Source organism: Chiloscyllium plagiosum, unplaced genomic scaffold (assembly GCF_037043375.1).
Source record: "Chiloscyllium plagiosum isolate Xiang-an unplaced genomic scaffold, Cpla_swu_hap1 HiC_scaffold_50, whole genome shotgun sequence".
In the NCBI taxonomy this organism is placed as follows: domain Eukaryota; kingdom Metazoa; phylum Chordata; class Chondrichthyes; order Orectolobiformes; family Hemiscylliidae; genus Chiloscyllium; species Chiloscyllium plagiosum.
In genome coordinates this window covers 50,288,220-50,312,451 of record NW_028270188.1, presented here as the reverse complement: position 1 = coordinate 50,312,451, position 24,232 = coordinate 50,288,220, and the positions used below count along the sequence as shown (strand labels likewise).

General features: G+C 46.3%; 1 protein-coding gene across 1 annotated transcript in view; it reads left to right on the top strand.

Moving 5' to 3' along the window:
• The first annotated feature begins 13,848 nt into the window (after nt 1-13,848).
• Nucleotides 13,849-24,232, top strand: part of riiad1 (regulatory subunit of type II PKA R-subunit domain containing 1) — a 71,212-nt gene continuing 60,828 nt past the window's right edge. The window contains exons 1-2 of the mRNA XM_087985053.1: nt 13,849-14,000; nt 17,669-17,745. Of these exons, the coding sequence (XP_087841179.1) occupies nt 13,899-14,000; nt 17,669-17,745 (179 nt within the window). The 5' untranslated portion in view covers nt 13,849-13,898. The remainder of the gene's footprint in view (nt 14,001-17,668; nt 17,746-24,232) is intronic.

Below are 24,232 nucleotides of genomic sequence, written 5' to 3'. Positions count from 1 at the left end.
CACCGTGACACAGCGAGGATCAATATTCAGGAATTAATTCACCGTGACACAGCCAGGATCGATATTCAGGAATCAATTCACCGTGATACAGCCATGATCAATATTCAGGAATCAATTCACCGTGACACAGCGAGGATCAATATTCAGGAATCAATTCACCGTGACAGAGCCAGGATTAATATTCAGGAATCAATTCACCGTGACAGAGCCAGGATCAATATTCAGGAATCAATTCACCGTGACACAGCGAGGATCAAATTCAGGAATCAATTCACCGTGACACAGTCAGGAACAATATTCAGGAATCAATTCACCGTGACACAGCGTGGATCAATATTCAGGAATCAATTCACCGTGACACAACGAGGATCGATATTCAGGAATCAATTCACCGTGACACAGCCAGGATCAATATTCAGGAATCAATTCACTGTGACACAGCGAGGATCAATATTCAGGAATCAATTCACCGTGACACGGCCAGGATCAATAATCAGGAATCAATTCACTGTAACACAGCAAGGATCAATATTCAGGAATCAATTCACTGTAACACAGCCTGGATCAATAATCAGGAATCAATTCACCGTGACACAGTGAGGATCAATATTCAGGAATCAATTCACCGTGCCACAGCGAGGATCAATATTCAGGAATCAATTCACCGTGACGCAGCCAGGATCGATATTCAGGAATCAATTCACCGTGACATAGCGAGGATCGATATTCAGGAATCAATTCACCGTGACACAGCCATGATCAATATTCAGGAATCAATTCACCATGACACAGCCAGGATCAATATTCAGGAATCAATTCACCGTGACACAGTGTGGATCAATATTCAGGAATCAATTCACCGTGACACAGCGAGGATCAATATTCAGGAATCAATTCACCGTGACACAGCCAGGATCGATATTCAGGAATCAATTCACCGTGATACAGCCATGATCAATATTCAGGAATCAATTCACCGTGACACAGCCAGGATCAATAATCAGGAATCAATTCACCGTGACACAGGGAGGATCAATATTCAGGAATCAATTCACTGTGACACAGCGAAGATCAATATTCAGGAATCAATTCACCGTGACACAGTGTGGATCAATAATCAGGAATCAATTCACTGTAACACAGCCAGGATCAATATTCAGGAATCAATTCACCGTGACACAGCGAGGATCAATATTCAGGAATCAATTCACGGTGACACAGCGAGGATCAATATTCAGGAAGCAATTCACCATGACACAGCGAGGATCAATATTCCGGAATCAATTCACCGTGACACAGCGAGGATCAATATTCAGGAATCAATTCACCGTGACAAAGCCAGGATCAATATTCAGGAATCAATTCACCGTGACACAGCCAGGATCGATATTCAGGAATCAAATCACCGTGACACAGCGAGGATCGATATTCAGGAATCAAATCACCGTGACACAGTGAGGATCGATATTCAGGAATCAAATCACCGTGACACGGCGAGGATCGATATTCAGGAATCAAATCACCGTGACACAGTGAGGATCGACATTCAGGAATCAAATCACCGTGACACGGCGAGGATCGATATTCAGGAATCAATTCACCGTGACACAGCGAGGATCAATATTCAGGAATCAATTCACCGTGACACGGCCAGGATCAATAATCAGGAATCAATTCACTGTAACACAGCAAGGATCAATATTCAGGAATCAATTCACTGTAACACAGCCAGGATCAATAATCAGGAATCAATTCACCGTGACACAGTGTGGATCAATATTCAGGAATCAATTCACCGTGACACAGCGAGGATCAATATTCAGGAATCAATTCACCGTGACGCAGCCACGATCAATATTCAGGAATCAATTCACCGTGACACAGCCAGGATCAATATTCAGGAATCAATTCACCGTGACACAGTGTGGATCAATATTCAGGAATCAATTCACCGTGACACAGCCAGGATCAATATTCAGGAATCAAATCACCGTGACACAGCGAGGATCAGTATTCAGGAATCAATTCATCGTGACAAAGCCAGGATCAATATTCAGGAATCAATTCACCGTGACACAGCCAGGATCAATATTCAGGAATCAAATCACCGTGACACAGCGAGGATCGATATTCAGGAATCAAATCACCGTGACACAGCGAGGATCGATATTCAGGAATCAATTCACCGTGACACAGCCATGATCAATATTCAGGAATCAATTCACCGTGACACGGCCAGGATCAATAATCAGGAATCAATTCACTGTAACACAGCAAGGATCAATATTCAGGAATCAATTCACTGTAACACAGCCAGGATCAATAATCAGGAATCAATTCACCGTGACACAGTGTGGATCAATATTCAGGAATCAATTCACCGTGCCACAGCGAGGATCAATATTCAGGAATCAATTCACCGTGACACAGCGAGGATCAATATTCAGGTATCAATTCACCGTGACACAGCGAGGATCAATATTCAGGAATCAATTCACCGTGACGCAGCCAGGATCGATATTCAGGAATCAATTCACCGTGACACAGCGAGGATCAATATTCAGGAATCAATTCACTGTAACACAGCCAGGATCAATATTCAGGAAACAATTCACTGTAACACAGCCAGGATCAATATTCAGGAAACAATTCACTATGACACAGTGTGGTTCAATATTCAAGAATCAATTCACCGTGACGCAGCCAGGATCGATATTCAGGAATCAATTCACCGTGACACAGCGAGGATCAATATACAGGAATCAATTCACTGTAACACAGCCAGGATCAATATTCAGGAATCAATTCACCGTGACACAGCGAGGATCAATATTCAGGAATCAATTCACCGTGACGCAGCCAGGATCAATATTCAGGAATCAATTCACCGTGACACAGCGAGGATCAATATTCAGGAATCAATTCACCGTAACACAGCCAGGATCAATATTCAGGAATCAATTCACCGTGACACAGCGAGGATCAATATTCAGGAATCAATTCACTCTGTCACAGCGAGGATCAATATTCAGGAATCAATTCACCATGACACAGCCAGGATCAATATTCAGGAATCAATTCACCGTGACACAGCCAGGATCAATATTCAGGAATCAATTCACCGTGACACAGCGAGGATCATAAGTCAGGAATCAATTCACCGTGACACGGCGAGGATCAATAGTCAGGAATCAATTCACCGTGACACAGCCAGGATCAATATTCAGGAATCAATTCACTGTGACACAGCCAGGATCAATATTCAGGAATTAATTCACCGTGACACAGCGAGGATCAGTATTCAGGAATCAAATCACCGTGGCGCAGCAAGGATCAATATTCAGGAATCAATTCACCGTGACACAGCGAGGATCAATATTCAGGAATCAATTCACCGTGACACTGCCAGGATCAATAATCAGGAATCAAATCACCGTGACACAGCGAGGATCGATATTCAGGAATCAATTCACCGTGACACAGCGAGGATCAATATTCAGGAATCAATTCACCATGACACGGCCAGGATGAATAATCAGGAATCAATTCACTGTAACACAGCAAGGATCAATATTCAGGAATCAATTCACTGTAACACAGCCAGGATCAATATTCAGGAATCAATTCACCGTGACACAGCGAGGATCAGTATTCAGGAATCAAATCACCGTGACGCAGCAAGGATCAATATTCAGGAATCAATTCACCGTGACAAAGCCAGGATCAATATTCAGGAATCAATTCACCGTGACACAGCCAGGATCGATATTCAGGAATCAAATCACCGTGACACAGCGAGGATCGATATTCAGGAATCAATTCACCGTGACACAGTGAGGATCGATATTCAGGAATCAAATCACCGTGACACGGCGAGGATCGATATTCAGGAATCAATTCACCGTGACACAGCGAGGATCAATATTCAGGAATCAATTCACCGTGACACGGCCAGGATCAATAATCAGGAATCAATTCACTGTAACACAGCAAGGATCAATAATCAGGAATCAATTCACCGTGACACAGTGTGGATCAATATTCAGGAATCAATTCACCGTGACACAGCGAGGATCAATATTCAGGAATCAATTCACCGTGACACAGCCAGGATCAATATTCAGGAATCAATTCACCGTGACACAGTGTGGATCACTATTCAGGAATCAATTCACCGTGACACAGCCAGGATCAATATTCAGGAATCAAATCACCGTGACACAGCGAGGATCAGTATTCAGGAATCAATTCATCGTGACAAAGCCAGGATCAATATTCAGGAATCAATTCACCGTGACACAGCCAGGATCAATATTCAGGAATCAAATCACCGTGACACAGCGAGGATCGATATTCAGGAATCAAATCACCGTGACACAGCGAGGATCGATATTCAGGAATCAATTCACCGTGACACAGCCATGATCAATATTCAGGAATCAATTCACCGTGACACGGCCAGGATCAATAATCAGGAATCAATTCACTGTAACACAGCAAGGATCAATATTCAGGAATCAATTCACTGTAACACAGCCAGGATCAATAATCAGGAATCAATTCACCGTGACACAGTGTGGATCAATATTCAGGAATCAATTCACCGTGCCACAGCGAGGATCAATATTCAGGAATCAATTCACCGTGACACAGCGAGGATCAATATTCAGGTATCAATTCACCGTGACACAGCGAGGATCAATATTGAGGAATCAATTCACCGTGACGCAGCCAGGATCGATATTCAGGAATCAATTCACCGTGACACAGCGAGGATCAATATTCAGGAATCAATTCACTGTAACACAGCCAGGATCAATATTCAGGAAACAATTCACTATGACACAGTGTGGTTCAATATTCAGGAATCAATTCACCGTGACGCAGCCAGGATCGATATTCAGGAATCAATTCACCGTGACACAGCGAGGATCAATATACAGGAATCAATTCACTGTAACACAGCCAGGATCAATATTCAGGAATCAATTCACCGTGACACAGTGTGGATCAATATTCAGGAATCAATTCACCGTGACGCAGCCAGGATCGATATTCAGGAATCAATTCACCGTGACACAGCGAGGATCAATATTAAGGAATCAATTCACCGTGACGCAGCCAGGATCAATATTCAGGAATCAATTCACCGTGACACAGCGAGGATCAATATTCAGGAATCAATTCACCGTGACACAGTGTGGATCAATATTCAGGAATCAATTCACCGTGACACAGCGAGGATCAATATTCAGGAATCAATTCACTCTGTCACAGCGAGGATCAATATTCAGGAATCAATTCACCGTGACACAGCGAGGATCAATATTCAGGAATCAATTCACCGTGACACAGCCAGGATCAATATTCAGGAATCAATTCACCGTGACACAGCGAGGATCAGTATTCAGGAATCAATTCACCGTGACACGGCGAGGATCAATAGTCAGGAATCAATTCACCGTGACACAGCCAGGATCAATATTCAGGAATCAATTCACTGTGACACAGCCAGGATCAATATTCAGGAATTAATTCACCGTGACACAGCGAGGATCAGTATTCAGGAATCAAATCACCGTGGCGCAGCAAGGATCAATATTCAGGAATCAATTCACCGTGACACAGCGAGGATCAATATTCAGGAATCAATTCACCGTGACACTGCCAGGATCAATAATCAGGAATCAAATCACCGTGACACAGCGAGGATCGATATTCAGGAATCAATTCACCGTGACACAGCGAGGATCAATATTCAGGAATCAATTCACCGTGACACTGCGAGGATCAATATTCAGGAATCAATTCACCGTGACGCAGCCAGGATCAATATTCAGGAATCAATTCACCGTGACACAGCGAGGATCAATATTCAGGAATCAATTCACTGTAACACAGCCAGGATCAATATTCAGGAAACAATTCACTGTAACACAGCCAGGATCAATATTCAGGAATCAATTCACCGTGACGCAGCCAGGATCAATATTCAGGAATCAATTCACCGTGACACAGCGAGGATCAATATTCAGGAATCAATTCACTGTAACACAGCCAGGATCAATATTCAGGAAACAATTCACTGTAACACAGCCAGGATCAATATTCAGGAAACAATTCACTATGACACAGTGTGGTTCAATATTCAAGAATCAATTCACCGTGACGCAGCCAGGATCGATATTCAGGAATCAATTCACCGTGACACAGCGAGGATCAATATACAGGAATCAATTCACTGTAACACAGCCAGGATCAATATTCAGGAATCAATTCACCGTGACACAGCGAGGATCAATATTCAGGAATCAATTCACCGTGACGCAGCCAGGATCAATATTCAGGAATCAATTCACCGTGACACAGCGAGGATCAATATTCAGGAATCAATTCACCGTAACACAGCCAGGATCAATATTCAGGAATCAATTCACCGTGACACAGCGAGGATCAATATTCAGGAATCAATTCACTCTGTCACAGCGAGGATCAATATTCAGGAATCAATTCACCGTGACACAGCGAGGATCAATATTCAGGAATCAATTCACCGTGACACAGCCAGGATCAATATTCAGGAATCAATTCACCGTGACACAGCGAGGATCATAAGTCAGGAATCAATTCACCGTGACACGGCGAGGATCAATAGTCAGGAATCAATTCACCGTGACACAGCCAGGATCAATATTCAGGAATCAATTCACTGTGACACAGCCAGGATCAATATTCAGGAATTAATTCACCGTGACACAGCGAGGATCAGTATTCAGGAATCAAATCACCGTGGCGCAGCAAGGATCAATATTCAGGAATCAATTCACCGTGACACAGCGAGGATCAATATTCAGGAATCAATTCACCGTGACACTGCCAGGATCAATAATCAGGAATCAAATCACCGTGACACAGCGAGGATCGATATTCAGGAATCAATTCACCGTGACACAGCGAGGATCAATATTCAGGAATCAATTCACCATGACACGGCCAGGATGAATAATCAGGAATCAATTCACTGTAACACAGCAAGGATCAATATTCAGGAATCAATTCACTGTAACACAGCCAGGATCAATATTCAGGAATCAATTCACCGTGACACAGCGAGGATCAGTATTCAGGAATCAAATCACCGTGACGCAGCAAGGATCAATATTCAGGAATCAATTCACCGTGACAAAGCCAGGATCAATATTCAGGAATCAATTCACCGTGACACAGCCAGGATCGATATTCAGGAATCAAATCACCGTGACACAGCGAGGATCGATATTCAGGAATCAATTCACCGTGACACAGTGAGGATCGATATTCAGGAATCAAATCACCGTGACACGGCGAGGATCGATATTCAGGAATCAATTCACCGTGACACAGCGAGGATCAATATTCAGGAATCAATTCACCGTGACACGGCCAGGATCAATAATCAGGAATCAATTCACTGTAACACAGCAAGGATCAATATTCAGGAATCAATTCACTGTAACACAGCCAGGATCAATAATCAGGAATCAATTCACCGTGACACAGTGTGGATCAATATTCAGGAATCAATTCACCGTGACACAGCGAGGATCAATATTCAGGAATCAATTCACCGTGACGCAGCCACGATCAATATTCAGGAATCAATTCACCGTGACACAGCCAGGATCAATATTCAGGAATCAATTCACCGTGACACAGTGTGGATCACTATTCAGGAATCAATTCACCGTGACACAGCCAGGATCAATATTCAGGAATCAAATCACCGTGACACAGCGAGGATCAGTATTCAGGAATCAATTCATCGTGACAAAGCCAGGATCAATATTCAGGAATCAATTCACCGTGACACAGCCAGGATCAATATTCAGGAATCAAATCACCGTGACACAGCGAGGATCGATATTCAGGAATCAAATCACCGTGACACAGCGAGGATCGATATTCAGGAATCAATTCACCGTGACACAGCCATGATCAATATTCAGGAATCAATTCACCGTGACACGGCCAGGATCAATAATCAGGAATCAATTCACTGTAACACAGCAAGGATCAATATTCAGGAATCAATTCACTGTAACACAGCCAGGATCAATAATCAGGAATCAATTCACCGTGACACAGTGTGGATCAATATTCAGGAATCAATTCACCGTGCCACAGCGAGGATCAATATTCAGGAATCAATTCACCGTGACACAGCGAGGATCAATATTCAGGTATCAATTCACCGTGACACAGCGAGGATCAATATTGAGGAATCAATTCACCGTGACGCAGCCAGGATCGATATTCAGGAATCAATTCACCGTGACACAGCGAGGATCAATATTCAGGAATCAATTCACTGTAACACAGCCAGGATCAATATTCAGGAAACAATTCACTATGACACAGTGTGGTTCAATATTCAGGAATCAATTCACCGTGACGCAGCCAGGATCGATATTCAGGAATCAATTCACCGTGACACAGCGAGGATCAATATACAGGAATCAATTCACTGTAACACAGCCAGGATCAATATTCAGGAATCAATTCACCGTGACACAGTGTGGATCAATATTCAGGAATCAATTCACCGTGACGCAGCCAGGATCGATATTCAGGAATCAATTCACCGTGACACAGCGAGGATCAATATTAAGGAATCAATTCACCGTGACGCAGCCAGGATCAATATTCAGGAATCAATTCACCGTGACACAGCGAGGATCAATATTCAGGAATCAATTCACCGTGACACAGTGTGGATCAATATTCAGGAATCAATTCACCGTGACACAGCGAGGATCAATATTCAGGAATCAATTCACTCTGTCACAGCGAGGATCAATATTCAGGAATCAATTCACCGTGACACAGCGAGGATCAATATTCAGGAATCAATTCACCGTGACACAGCCAGGATCAATATTCAGGAATCAATTCACCGTGACACAGCGAGGATCATAAGTCAGGAATCAATTCACCGTGACACGGCGAGGATCAATAGTCAGGAATCAATTCACCGTGACACAGCCAGGATCAATATTCAGGAATCAATTCACTGTGACACAGCCAGGATCAATATTCAGGAATTAATTCACCGTGACACAGCGAGGATCAGTATTCAGGAATCAAATCACCGTGGCGCAGCAAGGATCAATATTCAGGAATCAATTCACCGTGACACAGCGAGGATCAATATTCAGGAATCAATTCACCGTGACACTGCCAGGATCAATAATCAGGAATCAAATCACCGTGACACAGCGAGGATCGATATTCAGGAATCAATTCACCGTGACACAGCGAGGATCAATATTCAGGAATCAATTCACCGTGACACTGCGAGGATCAATATTCAGGAATCAATTCACCGTGACACGGCCAGGATGAATAATCAGGAATCAATTCACTGTAACACAGCAAGGATCAATATTCAGGAATCAATTCACTGTAACACAGCCAGGATCAATATTCAGGAATCAATTCACCGTGACACAGCGAGGATCAGTATTCAGGAATCAAATCACCGTGACGCAGCAAGGATCAATATTCAGGAATCAATTCACCGTGACAAAGCCAGGATCAATATTCAGGAATCAATTCACCGTGACACAGCCAGGATCGATATTCAGGAATCAAATCACCGTGACACAGCGAGGATCGATATTCAGGAATCAAATCACCGTGACACAGTGAGGATCGATATTCAGGAATCAAATCACCGTGACACGGCGAGGATCGATATTCAGGAATCAATTCACCGTGACACAGCGAGGATCAATATTCAGGAATCAATTCACCGTGACACGGCCAGGATCAATAATCAGGAATCAATTCACTGTAACACAGCAAGGATCAATATTCAGGAATCAATTCACTGTAACACAGCCAGGATCAATAATCAGGAATCAATTCACCGTGACACAGTGTGGATCAATATTCAGGAATCAATTCACCGTGACACAGCGAGGATCAATATTCAGGAATCAATTCACCGTGACGCAGCCACGATCAATATTCAGGAATCAATTCACCGTGACACAGCCAGGATCAATATTCAGGAATCAATTCACTGTAACACAGCCAGGATCAATAATCAGGAATCAATTCACCGTGACACAGCGAGGATCAATATTCAGGAATCAATTCACCGTGACATAGCCAGGATCAATATTCAGGAATCAATTCACCGTGACACAGCGAGGATCGATATTCAGGAACCAATTCACCGTGACACAGTGTGGATCAATATTCAGGAATCAATTCACCGTGACACAGCCAGGATCAATATTCAGGAATCAATTCACCGTGGCACATCGAGGATCAATATTCAGGAATCAGTTCACCGTGACACAGCGAGGATCAATATTCAGGAATCAATTCACCGTGACACAGCCAGGATCAATATTCAGGAATCAATTCACCGTGACACAGCGAGGATCATAAGTCAGGAATCAATTCACCGTGACACGGCGAGGATCAATAGTCAGGAATCAATTCACCGTGACACGGCCAGGATCAATATTCAGGAATCAATTCACCGTGACACAGCCAGGATCAATATTCAGGAATTAATTCACCGTGACACAGCGAGGATCAGTATTCAGGAATCAAATCACCGTGGCGCAGCAAGGATCAATATTCAGGAATCAATTCACCGTGACACAGCCAGGATCAATATTCAGGAATCAATTCACCGTGACACAGCCAGGATCAATAATCAGGAATCAAATCACCGTGACACAGCGAGGATCAATAATCAGGAATCAATTCACCGTGACACAGCGAGGATCAATATTCAGGAATCAATTCACCGTGACACAGCGAGGATCAATATTCCGGAATCAATTCACCGTGACACGGCCAGGATCAATATTCAGGAATCAATTCACCGTGACACAGCGAGGATCAATATTCCGGAATCAATTCACCGTGACACAGCGAGGATCAATATTCAGGAATCAATTCACCGTGACACAGCGAGGAACAATATTCAGGAATCAATTCACCGTGACACAGTGTGGATCAATATTCAGGGAACAATTCACCGTGACACCATGACATTGGTCGGGTCACTGTTCGGGTAGGAGACAGATATAACATGGAGCAAGGGTGTGTGTTAGGGGTTCACGTGGGTCCCCCTACAGTGCAAACGCCATGTGAGATCTTGCTTTGCACAAAATGGCTGCTACCCTTACCGGTTTTTATAGATGCACCTTGGAAAGCATCCTATCTGGATGCATGACAGCATAGTCTGGTAACTGCACTTCCCTGGGCCGCAAGAAACTACAGAGCCCAGGCCATCACACAAACCAGCATTGCACTGACTCCATGTGTCCTGCCTCTGGAAAGCAACATCATCAAAGATTCCTCGTACCCTGGTTATACAGTCTTCAACCCTCTTGTCAGGCAGAAGATATACAAGTTTGAATATACCTATGAATAGATTGAAGAGCGATTTCTTCCCTGCTGTTGAGATTTATGAACAGGTCTCTCAAATGTTAATTCTGATCTCTGCACCTTCTCTGTTACTGTAACACTGTATGCTACACTCTGTCCTGCTATCCTGATACACTTTATATGGTACAGTCTGCCTGTATAACACACGAAACAACACTCTTCACTGCATCTCGATATGTGTGATAATAATCAAACAATCACTTGGCCAACCAGGTTTGTCAGACCCAGGAGGGGTTTGAATGGCATGGGCCCTACAAACCGTTGCAATTTAAATTGTCACGAGTTCTCAACCAAACACACCCCATTCTTTACAGAGGCAGGAGGGGTTGCGGTGATTTTGGTGCGTGTTGGATCTTGCTCTGTACAAATGACCAATTGAGAGTCCATTGTGGTGGCATGAAACGGGACACTGGGAGGGTACGGAGTGGTGAAGGAGCAACTTGAAAAATCCAAGAGCTCCCAACCAAACAAACCCTGGTTTTTACCGAGATGGGGAGGTGTTACAGTGTGTGGCATCTTGCTCTGCACAGAACGGCCAATCACGGTGTCTAATCAGAGACTAGGTAAAGGTCCGGATAGTGAAGGAACGATGAAAATATTCTAAGTTTGATTGTGATCAACCGTTAACCAAACACAGACCGGTCAAGGAATTACAGAGTGCAGCATGTGCTCTGCTTACAGTGGGAGACAGTGAGGTCTGCAGATGCTGGGGAGACTGGACAGCTTCTCGCAGAGCGCTTTAGACAACATCTCCGGGACACCCGCACCAATCAACCCCACCACCCCGAGCCGAACATTTCACCTCCCCCTCCCACTCTGCCGAGGACATGTAGGTCCTGGACCTCCTCCGTCGCCACTCCCTCACCACCCAATGTTGTGGAGAAAATATAGAGAACCACCAGGAGACGCAGAGAGTTCTTCAAGAGGCAGGTCTTTTATTTGCAAACAAAACACCGTGACACTGAGAAAGCAGATTCTCGAATGCCCACAAACCTCAGGGTCTGTGGATTTTTATTTTATCATGTTCCTGTTAGCTTATCAGCATGTCCAACTATATTAATCAAAGTACCTCACTCGAGCTACACAATAAACCAGGGATGCTAAAAATTCGTGCACCTTGTGTCTCTCACACAAAAACCCCAGAGATGTTAGTTCCCATTATCTCTTTAGTTGTACATTCTACCTAATATTATTCTAATATCACAGTTAGATATTTATTGCTAACTGTGCTACAGTGATCTTCTATTCCAGACTAACCTGTCATGATAGATATTTAGCTATTCCATCTGTTACAATAGTCTCCTGACTCTACTAACTATTAATTAGCTATTTTAATGTCACGTCCCAAATATTTATTGTCCCAATCCTGTCAATAATAACACTGAACAGACAAACTTGGTTTATTACTTGTGTTATCTCATCTCGCCACAGTGACCTTTCAGCCTTAACCTTAGTCTGCTAATTAGTGTAAGAATGTTCCACGATGGTTATCCCATCCTGCCTTCCACAGACCATAGATTGCCAGTGGTCTTCATGCTGTAACCCTTCCCATGCTTTCATGTTCTTTATTTCCCATACTAACGTCTGGAGGTGCGTTATCTTCCACCTCAGGAGCCCTCAACCCCAGCGCATCAATGCGGACTTCACCACTTTCCTCATTTCCCCTCCCCTCCACCTTAGCCCAGTTCCAACCTTCCAGCTCAGAACCACCCTCATGACCTGCCCCACCCACCTATCCAATCCACCCTGCTCTCTGAACTATCACCTTTAACCCCACCTCCATCCACCTATTGCACTCTCAGCTACCTTTCCCCCAGCCCCACCTTTATCTCTCCCCCCACCCTCCTCCCTGACCTATCACCTCCACCCCCACCCCCACTCACCCATTGTACTCTATGCTACCTTCCCCCACCCTCCTCCCTAACCTGTGACCCCCACCCCCATCCCCACCCCCACTCACCCATTGTACTCTATGCTACCTTCCCCCACCCTCCTCCCTGACCTATCACCTCCATCCCCACCCCCACCCATTGTACTCTTTGCTATCTCCCCCCCACCCTCCTCCCTGACCTATCATCCCCACCCCCTGTACTCTATGCCACCCCCCCCCCTGTCATTTATCTCTCCCCCCTGCAGGCTCTCTGCCTGTCTTCCTGATGAAGGGCTGTTGCCTGACACATCACTTTTCCTGCCCCTCTCTCACCGAGACTCTGCAGTCGTTGTTGTTGTTGTTACCTAGTTTCCATGGTGACGGTAAACACGGGGTCACGTGGGACCCGGGTACGGCCAGCCCATTGGTTCCTGCCGTTCCTGCACGCGACCGCCACCGGCTCCTGCGCATGCGCCAGCGCCGCCCGAACGGCGACACCGACATTGCGCCTGCGCCGCGGCCGGACACCGTGCCGACACTGCGCCTGCGTCGTCTCCGCCGTCCCAGGGCAAGGAAGATGGCGGATCCCCGCTCCCGCCTCCCTCCTCCTTACGGGACCGAAGCGTACGATCTGGGTGCGCTCAATAACGACCAGCAGCAGCGGCTCTATCAGTTCAAGGTTGATACTTCGGCGTGGCGGCCGGAATAGGCGGTGCTGGGGGGGGGAATAGGGCTCACGAACGGATGGCTGTGCCATCACCATGGCGACGGCGGTTGGAGGAGGGGGGGGGTGGGACCGGCCAATCAGAGTCGGAGCGCGAGGCCGGCGTGAGCGACAGGGGTGCCGACCAATCAGAGCGCACGTCGCACTGGAGTGGCACCGCGGCCGGCCGGTCACCGCCGGGGGCTTTGAAAGGGGGCGGCGCCAACAGCGTGGACATCCAATAGAAACGCAAGAGGCGGGATTTCCTCATTTAAAGGGACAGGTACCTTGCCCCACTCTGCTGTCCCCATGTGGTGTTGGACAAGGTTAAAATTCACTCAACACCAGGTTATAGTCCAACAGCTTCTGCTTCCATCGCCAAAGACTCATGGTCCTCTCTGTGTGAATAGCTTTTCCCTGCCAAACCCATCATGGCGCTGTACATTTCAATTAAGTCACCTCTTAACTTTTCCAAACTCCAGTGACTGTCCATTGTCTCCACTTAGTGCAACCCAACCATTCCATGTCCCTGGAAATCTGGTTATTCCCTCCCGTGTCAAGAGGGCAGTTTAACACCACTTTGGAGTACAATGCTGGCAGACGGGCGGTCGTCCAACTTGGTAGGAGTGGCAGCAAAATGGACTGCTGTTTACACGGCGAAAAATTGCAGTGCAGAGGGACGCCGGCGTCCTTGTGCATGAATCGCTAAGAAGTTGGTTTGCAGGTGCAGCAGGTAATTAAGAAAGCAATTGGGATCTTGTCCTTCATTGCAAGAGGGATGGGCCAGCATTTTCCGCCCATCGCCATGGCCTCTTGGAAAGACGATGAGATGTAAGAGGCCGTCGAGCCTGCTCCGACGTTCAATAAGATCATGGCTGATCTGTTTGTGGGCTCAGCTCCACTTACCCGCCCGCTCACCACATCCCTTAATCCCTTTACTGTTCAGAAAACTACCTTTCCCTTAAAAACATTCAACGAGGTAGTCTCAACTGGGTAGGGAATTCCACAGATTCCCAATCCTTTGGGTGAAGAAGTTCCTCCTCAACTCAGTCCCAAATCTTATTTTGAGGCTATGCCATCATTTTATGTAAGACCCTCCCCCATTCCCCACCGCTGTCCATTCTTATAAATTCCAGTGAGTATAGTCCCTGGATCTCTCCTCACAAGGCAACCCTATCAACTCGGGAATCAACCTAGTGAACCTCCCCTGCACCCCTCTAGGGCCCAGTACATCCTTTCTCAAATAAGGAGACCAAAATTATACACAGTACTCACCCAGCACCCTGTACTGCTGTAGCATAACCTCCCTACTTTTAAACTCCATCCCTCTTGCAATGAAGGACAATATCCCATTTGCTTTCTTAATTACCTGCTGCATCTGCAAACCAACGTCTTGTGATTCATGCACAAGGACACCTGTGTCTCTCTGCATTGCAATTTTTCACCATGTAAATAATAGTCTATTTTGCTGTTATTCCTACCAAGCTGGATGACCGCCCATTTACCAACATTGTACTCCAAAGTGGTGTTAAACTGCTCTCTTGACAGCTATATATATATGTATATATATTCACGTGTTGTCACTAGTGCTGCCAGGGATGGGGTTCCTATAGTGTTGACCCAGTGACAGTGAAGGAATGGCCATTTTCTGCCCTCGTTAGGATGCTGAGTGGCTCAGAGGCACGCGTATCCACACATCTGCTGCCCTTGTCCTTATAAATGATAGAGGTTGAGTTTGGGAACATGCTGTCTGAGCCGCCAGGTTGGATTATTGCATGAAGCTGGTGGAAAGGTTGCTGAGTACAGCAAATGGGCTGCTTTGTCTTGGATAGTGTCAAATATCTTCATTGTGGTTGAAGCTGCACACATTTGGGCAAGTGGGGAGTCTTCCCCCCAAAGGGAAATGTAATAATTAATTCAGTTGTTTTAAACTTCCCCTTGCTGAAAGAAGGGTACCCAGCAGAGTCAGACACAGGGAAAAGCTCTCAATACTATTTTAAACAGATGTAACGCTTTCCCTACACTATCCCCATCAAAGACTCCCAGGGCAGGATAGGGTTTTATACAGAGTAAAATTCCCTCTGACACTGACCCCCCTTCCCCCATAAACACTCTGGACAGGGACAGCACAGGGTTAGATACAGAGTAAAGCTTCCTCTATACTGTCCCCCTATCAAACACTCCCAGGGACAGGGACAGCACGGGGTTAGATACAGAGTAAAGCTCCCTCTACACTGTCCCCCTATCAAACATTCCCAGGACAGGGACAGCACGGGGTTAGATACAGGGTAAAGCTACCTCTACACTGTCCCCCCCATCAAACACTCCCAGGGACAGGGACAGCACAGGGTTAGATACAGAGTAAAGCTCCCTCTACACTGTCCCCCCATCAAACACTCCCAGGGACAGGGACAGCACGGGGTTAGATACAGAGTAAAGGTCCCTCTACACTGTCCCCCCATCAAACACTCCCAGGACACGGACAGCACAGGGTTAGATACAGAGTAAAGCTCTCTCTACACTTTTCCCCATCACACCTGCCCAGGACAGGGACAGCACAGGATTAGATACAGAGTAAAGCTCCCTCTACACTGTCCTCCTATCAAACACTCCCAGGAACAGGGACAGCACAGGGTTCGATACAGAGTAAAGCTCCCCCTACACTGTACCCCCCATGAGACACTCCCAGGGACAGAGACAGCACAGGGTTAGATACAGAGTAAAGCTACCTCTACACTGTCCCCCTATCAAACACTCCCAGGGACAGGGACAGCACAGGGTTAGATACAGAGTAAAGTTCCCTCTACACTGTCTCCCATCAAACACTCCCAGGGACAGGGACAGCATGGGTTAGATACAGAGTAAAGCTCCCTCTACAGTGCCCCCCCCCCCCCCATCAAATGCTCCCAGGACAGGGACAGGTACAGAGTAAAGCTCTCTCTACATTGACAGCCCCATCAAACGCTCCCAGTACAGGGTCAGCATGAGGTTATATGCAGTGTAAAGCTTCCTTGACCCTTTTCCCCATCAAACATTCCCAGGACAGGGACAGCATGGGGTTAGATACAGAGTAAAGCCCCCTCTACACTGTCCCCCCATCAAACACTCCAGGGCAGGGACAGCACGGGGTTAGATACAGAGTAAAGCTCCCTCTACACTGTCCCCCTTCACACACTCCCAGGACAGGGACAGCACGGGGTTAGATACAGAGTAAAGCTCCCTCTACACTGTCCCCCTTCACACACTCCCAGGACAGGGACAGCACGGGGTTAGATACAGAGTAAAGCTCCCTCTACACTGTCCCCCTTCACACACTCCCAGGACAGGGATAGATACAAAGTAAAGCTTTCACAAAGCTGAATGCTGACACCTAGTGTGTCAGCCTGGTGTGTGTTCATGTCTCCAGAATGTGATTTGGATATTAAGAATCTCCTGATTCAGAGGCACTGGGCTTCGGCTGACGGCTTTGTAAGCCAAGACTGGTAGAAGCTCTATTGTAACCTGCGGTGTGATTCTGTTAATGACCCCGCCTGAGCAGGAATGGAGGGTCGAGGCAGTTTCTCTCTGTGACTAATGTTTGAGAATGACTTCCATGACACGGTTCACAGTTACTACATCAGTTTGTGTTTGTTTTATACTTGTAGATAAACACTCGAATAGCCAATGAATATTATTTGAGGAACCATCCAGAGGTGGAGTTGTTGCTGGGAGAGTTTATGAGGTGAGTGAGACAGTGTGTAGCCAGTTCATGTTCAGCATCAACAGAAAGCGAATGTTGGTGGGCAGAAGGAGTTGCTGCAAGTTAAAAGATGCTTCAACTCATGCAGCACCATTACAGTATATTTTGTTAGCTAAGTATGATAGCTAAGTTCCAAACCCATAGGGAGGGCCTCAACCGGGACCTTGGGTTCATGTCACATTACAGGTGACCACCATTGCACTATACACACACACACACACACATGCATCCTCTCACAGACTTAGACCACTTTACATTCACACACACACGTATACACTCTCTCTCACAGACACTAACATCCCCCCCATCCCACACACACACCCCCCTACAGACACACACACTCCCACACTCACACGTGCCTCCTCTCACAGACTTAGTCACTTTACACTCACAAACACACACATATACACTCTCACACTCACAACCCCTCACCCCAGACAGACAGACACACACACCCATATGCACACATATACCTATATGTTTGTGGGGTGAATTTGTACTTGCAGAGTTACACTGTACTTTGCTCAAAAACTGCATGCATTCATGTAAGGCTCTGTTAACTCACCTTTTAGATTAGAATCAGTCTAAACGTTATGGCACAGACAGGGAACACAGGGGGCTATCACCTTCAACATCTTATCTGGGCGGACACCAATTGTTAGAGTTAACCTGAGAATGTAACTTTTAAAAAAAAGTTTTGTGATTTACACATGAAAGAAGTGAAACTATCAGGGTCATTCGAACAGATGAAAGACTCAACAAACAATCGAGGTATTTTTCAATGTATAATTTCAGTAACATCAGACTGTAAATTTTTGCTATAAATTCTGTGTCTTACAATTGTGTCCTCCACAACCACCTGATGAAGGAGCAGCGCTCTGAAAGTTAGTGCTTCCAATTAAACCCGTTGGACTATAACCTGGTGTTGTGTGATTTTTAACTTTGTACACCCCAGTCCAACACCGGCATATCCAAATCATGACAATCTATTTTGGCATGGTAATTGAGACTACAGTCAGCACAAGAGTAGACAGTGGTGATCAGTAATACAGTCACGAGAGGTTAAGTGTGGATCAAGGAGCTGCAGCAAAACTGGTGTCAGTGACAGTCAGGAGGAGTCTGTGCTGGCTTGTGTCGTACGTAACACAAAGGAAGATGCTTATGTTTTTTTGGAGTTCCATCATCGCTGCGGGAATTCCTCAGCTTTAATGTTTTCTCGTCCACTTGTCCAGAGACATTACAACAGGTGGAATTCAATCGCAGGTCTCCTGGCTCCAAGGTACCCCTGTGCTGTAAGAGCCCTCCAGGTAGTGTCCCCTTCCCAACTATGCTTCATCAATGACCTTCCCACCATCACAAGTAAGTTCAGCATTATTCACCTCTGCACAGATCTGAAGCAGTTCATGTCCCAATGAACATAAGAAACATAAGACCGAGGAACAGGAATAGGATATTCAGCACCTTGAGCCGACTCCACCATTTAATACAATCATGGCCTCAACCCTATTTCCTTGCCAACTCTCCATAAAGCTGGTTCAAATGGGAAATCTCTCTATCTCCTCCTTAAATTTACTTAATGACCTGGCATCCACTCAACTCGGAAAGTTGGTGAATTCCACAGATTGACCAAGCTTTGAGAGAAGTAATTTCTCCTGAGGCAGCACGATCTGGACAATATCTTGGCTTGGGCTGACAAATCGCCATTAACATTCTCCTCAACAAACACGAGATAATAACCACCTCCAACAAGAGAGAATCCAACCTTTGCTCCCTGATGCTCCATGGTATTACCATCACTGAATCCACCGCCTGGGGGAGTGGTGGTACCATTGACTGGACACTGAACTGGTTCCAGCCATATCAATACAGTGGCTACAAGAGGAGGTGAGAGGCTGGAAATGCTGTAGCGACTCCCCAGCACTTCAGTAGTAGCCATTTGTACCATTTATAAGAAATACTGGAAAGATTCACTAAGGCTCCTCAGACAGTACTTTCCAAATCCAGGAGTTTTACCATCTAGAAGGACAAGGGCAGAAGATATTGGCAACAGCACTGCCTTACCCTAAGCCGAGACACTTCCCATCCATGCTTGGACATATATCGCCCCGTTTCTTCAGTGCCGCTGGGTCAAAATCCTGAAACTCCCTCCCTCGTAGGTCTACCTCGCCGCATGAGACTGCGGCAATTGAAGAAGACAGCTCACTGGCACCTTCTCACGGACAGTTAGGGACAGGCAGTAAATGCTGGACCCCATCCCCGAACACAATTTATAAAAAAAAGTGAATGGGACAAAACCGTGGGAGAAGGTATTTGATGGAGATAAACGGTGGTTTTCCACTTTGGACCTCCAAGGGATTGGACAGGGTGCTTTGTAAATGAAGAAGAGGTCAAAGCAGTGGAAGCTTAAAGGTGCTCGGGGGATAACTTAGGCTATCCAAACGTCACTTATCCGAACTTCAGATTATCTGAACAGGATCTCAAGGTCCTGTAAAAACATTATGCATTGTCCAAACAATTAGTTATCCAAACAAAATACTCCCCACACGTCTCGTTCGGATAATTGAGGGGTTGTTCTGTACACCGATCATTAGAAAGGCACAGAAAATACTCCCAAGTCATACTGCATGGAATCAGACCCAAACTAAACTAGTCCCACCTGCCTGCTCCTGAACCATGTCCCTCCGAACAATTCCTATTCATCAGCTTATCCAAATGTCTTTAAAACGTTGTAACTGTACCTGCATCCACCACTTCCTCTGGAGGTTCACTCCCACACATGGATCACTCTGTATAAAACCGTTGCCCACACTCTATAAAACTTTTTCCTCTCACCTCAAACCTATGACCCCCTAGTTCTGAACTCCCCCAGCCCAGGGAAAAGACCTTGGCTATTCACAGTATCCATGCCCCCCGTGATTTTATAAACATCTGTAAGGTCTCCTGTCAACCTCCCACACTGCAGGGATAAGGCAAATGCTGGCCTTTTGTAGAAGCAATGAAACAAGGAAAGCTAAAGTCATGCATCTGTGATTCAACATCCCAGTCGGACCACTCCCTAGGTCACTGAACGGCTCTGGACTCTGTACTTTAGGAAAGAAATACCGAGCTCTTGTTGAAACTCAGCAGGTCTGGCAGTGTCTGTGGGGAGAAAGCAGAGTTAATGTTTCAGGTCGAGTGACCCTTCTTCAATGTTCAGAAGACTCAACTCTTGTTTCTATCCCCATAGATGTTGCGAGGCCTGTGTAAGTTTCCCCAGGAGTTTCTGTTTTTAGTTTCAGATTTCCATCATCCGCAGTTCCTTGTTTTGATGAGATTCCCTACAGTATGGAGACAGGCCCCTCGGCCCAACAACTCTGCACCGACCCTCTGAACAGCAATCCACCCATTCCCATACATTTACCCCTGACTAATCTACCTAACACTATGGATTATTTTAGCATGGCCAATTCGCCTGACCTGCACATGTTTGGAGTGTGGGAGGAACCCGGAGCGCCTGGAGGAAACCCACGCAGACACGGGGAGGATGCACAAACTCCACACAGACAATCGCCCGAGGGGGGAATTGAACCCGGGACCCTGGTGCTGTGAGGCAGCAGTGCTAACCACTGAGCCACCGTGCCGCCCCTATTTTATTGTATCATTGTCGATACTGTTTGGTTTTGGGCTGGGACTCTCCTCCATAAGTGACAATAAGTGCTCGATCAGTTATTAATGTCAGATCTGTGATTGGTTGTTCCTCTGGGGACCCAGGACTGTTTGAATCTGAGTGCAGTGGATAAGTCGGGAACACAAAAGCAACAACAGTGATGGTGACTGGGACCAAAGGTACAGAGAGTCAGAGAGACGTACAGCACTGACACAGAGCCTTCGGTCCAACCCATCCATGCTGACCCAGATATCCCCAACCCAATCTAGTCCCACCTGCCAGCACCCGGCCCATATCCCTCCAAACCCTTCCTATTCATATACCCATCCAAATGCCTCTTAAATGTTGCAATTGTACCAGCCTCCACCACATCCTCTGGCAGCTCATTCCATACACGTACCACCTTCTGCGTGAAAATGTTGCCCCTTAGGTCTCTTTTATATCTTTCCCCTCTCACCCTAAGCCTATGCCCTCTAGTTCTGGACTCCCCGACCCCAGGGAAAAGACTTTGTCTATTTATCCTATCCATGCCCCTCATAATTTTGTAAACCTCTATAAGGTCACCCCTCAGCCTCTGATGCTCCAGAAAAAACAGCCCCAGCCTGTTCAGCCTCTCCCTGTAGCTCAGATCCTCCAACCCTGGAAACATCCTTGTAAATCTTTTCTGAACCCTTTCAAGTTTCACAACATCTTTCCGATAGGAAGGAGACCAGAATTGCACGCAATATTCCAACAGTGGGCTAACCAATGTCCTGTACAGCCACAACATGACCTCCCAACTCCTGTACTCAATACTCTGACCAATAAAGGAAAGCATACCAAACGCCGCCTTCACTATCCTACCCCAGGACCTTACCATTAAGTGTATAAGTCCTGCTAAGATTTGCTTTCCCAAAATGCAGCACCTCACATTTATCTAAATTAAACTCTATCTGCCACTCCTCAACCCATCGGCCCATCTGGTCCAGATCCCGTTGTAATCTGAGATTGTCACAAAGTTGGTCCAGTTTTCCAAAATCCGTTCTTTTTTCAAGGATACTGGGTCGTAAACATCTCCTGGTGCCTCTTAGACTGGTTTGGTACAGAGATTGAAGGGTATTGAGAGGCATTCTTGTTTACATGTAAACAGAAGAGAATTCAGGTCAAAGTGGTCATGTTTTAGAAGTAAGCTGTGTGGAAACTCTCTCTTTCTGCCCTTCTAACTTCAACCTGTAAGCATCTGTTCCTTTTGAGAGATTAGATTCCCTACAGTGTGGAAACAGGCCCATTGGCCCAACCAGTCCACACCGACTCTCCGAAGAGTAACCCACCCAGACCCATTTCCCTCTGACTAATGCACCCATCGCTATGGACAATTTAGCATGACCAATTCACCTGACCCGCACATCTTTGGATTGTGGGAGGAAACCGGAGCACCCGGAGGAAACCCACGCAGACACGGGGAGAACGTGCAAACTCCACGCGTGGGGGGAATCAAACCTGGGACCCTGGTGCTGTGGGGCAGTAGTGCTAACCACTGAGCCACCATGCCATACTGTTTTTTTAAGGGGGTCTGCTTATTGGGACTGTTGTGAACAGCACAATTAAGTCTAGTTGGATAGACTAAGTTCTGCAGAAGTTCTTTATTCCATTCTGTGTGTTTCATTGTGTAATTTTGTGAATAAAGTTTTGTCTGTTTTAAACCCTAGTAGTCAACCTAGCCACCGTACTCCGGGTAATTCTCACTGTACACTTACCGAAACCAATCGCAAAGTTATGGTCTGGGTTGCCTGCTCAACAATGTTTTGAGTGGTCTGGCCTAGTCCAGAACAGATTGCAGGATTTTATACAGCGAGTGGCAGGTGCGAGGGTCTTTATTTCGGGTGTTGGTTTGGTTGGGGAGACAAAGCTTGGGATAGTCACGGTTCTTTCAGTCACCAAGAGTTTTCTGGAAGTGGACACGGTGACTTTGGAAGGTTTGCAAAAAGTGAATAAGACCAAGCTGCAAGAATGAAGCTGGGATCGGAGCTGCCTGCTTCTGTGAGGGAAGGGGAGATCATTACAGCAGTAGCTCAGCATTTACACTTGCTGCAGAAACCATCAGAATCTATAGACGTGGCAAAAATCTGATTACAACTGAAGCAGCTTGGGTTAGAGGCGAGAGATAAGGAAAGGGCAGCAGAAAGGAAACCGTTTGGGTTACGATTAAAAGCAGAAGAGAGGGAAGAAGAGAGAGCAGCAGAAGAGAGGGAGAGAGAGGGGGAGAGAGAGAGGGGGAGAGAGAGCGGGAGAAGAGAGGGAGAGAGAGAGCGGGAGAAGAGAGGGAGAGAGAGAGAGCGGGAGAAAAGACCGAGAGAGTGGGAGAAGAGAGGGGGAGAGAGCAGGAGAAGAGAGGGAGAGAGAGGGGGAGAAGAGAGGGAGAGAGAGAGAGCGGGAGAAAAGACGGAGAGAGCGGGAGAAGAGAGGGGGAGAGAGAGCAGGAGAAGAGAGGGAGAGAGAGTGGGAGAAGAGAGGGAGAGAGAGAGAGCAGGAGAAGAGAGCGGGAGAAGAAAGGGGGAGAGAGAGAGCGGGAGAAGAGAGGGAGAGAGAGAGCGGCAGAAGAGAGGGAGAGAGAGTGGGAGAAGAGATGGCGAGAGAGAGAGAGCGGGAGAAGAGAGGGAGAGAGAGAGCGGGAGAAGAGAGGGGGCGAGAGAGAGCAGCAGAAGAGAGGGAGAGAGAGAGCGGGAGACTAAGAGGGAGAAGAGAGAGCGGGAGAAAAGAGGGAGAGAGAGCAGGAGAAGAGAGGGAGAAGAGAGAGAGAGAGCAGGAGAAGAGAGGGGGAGAGAGAGAGAGCGGGAGAAGATG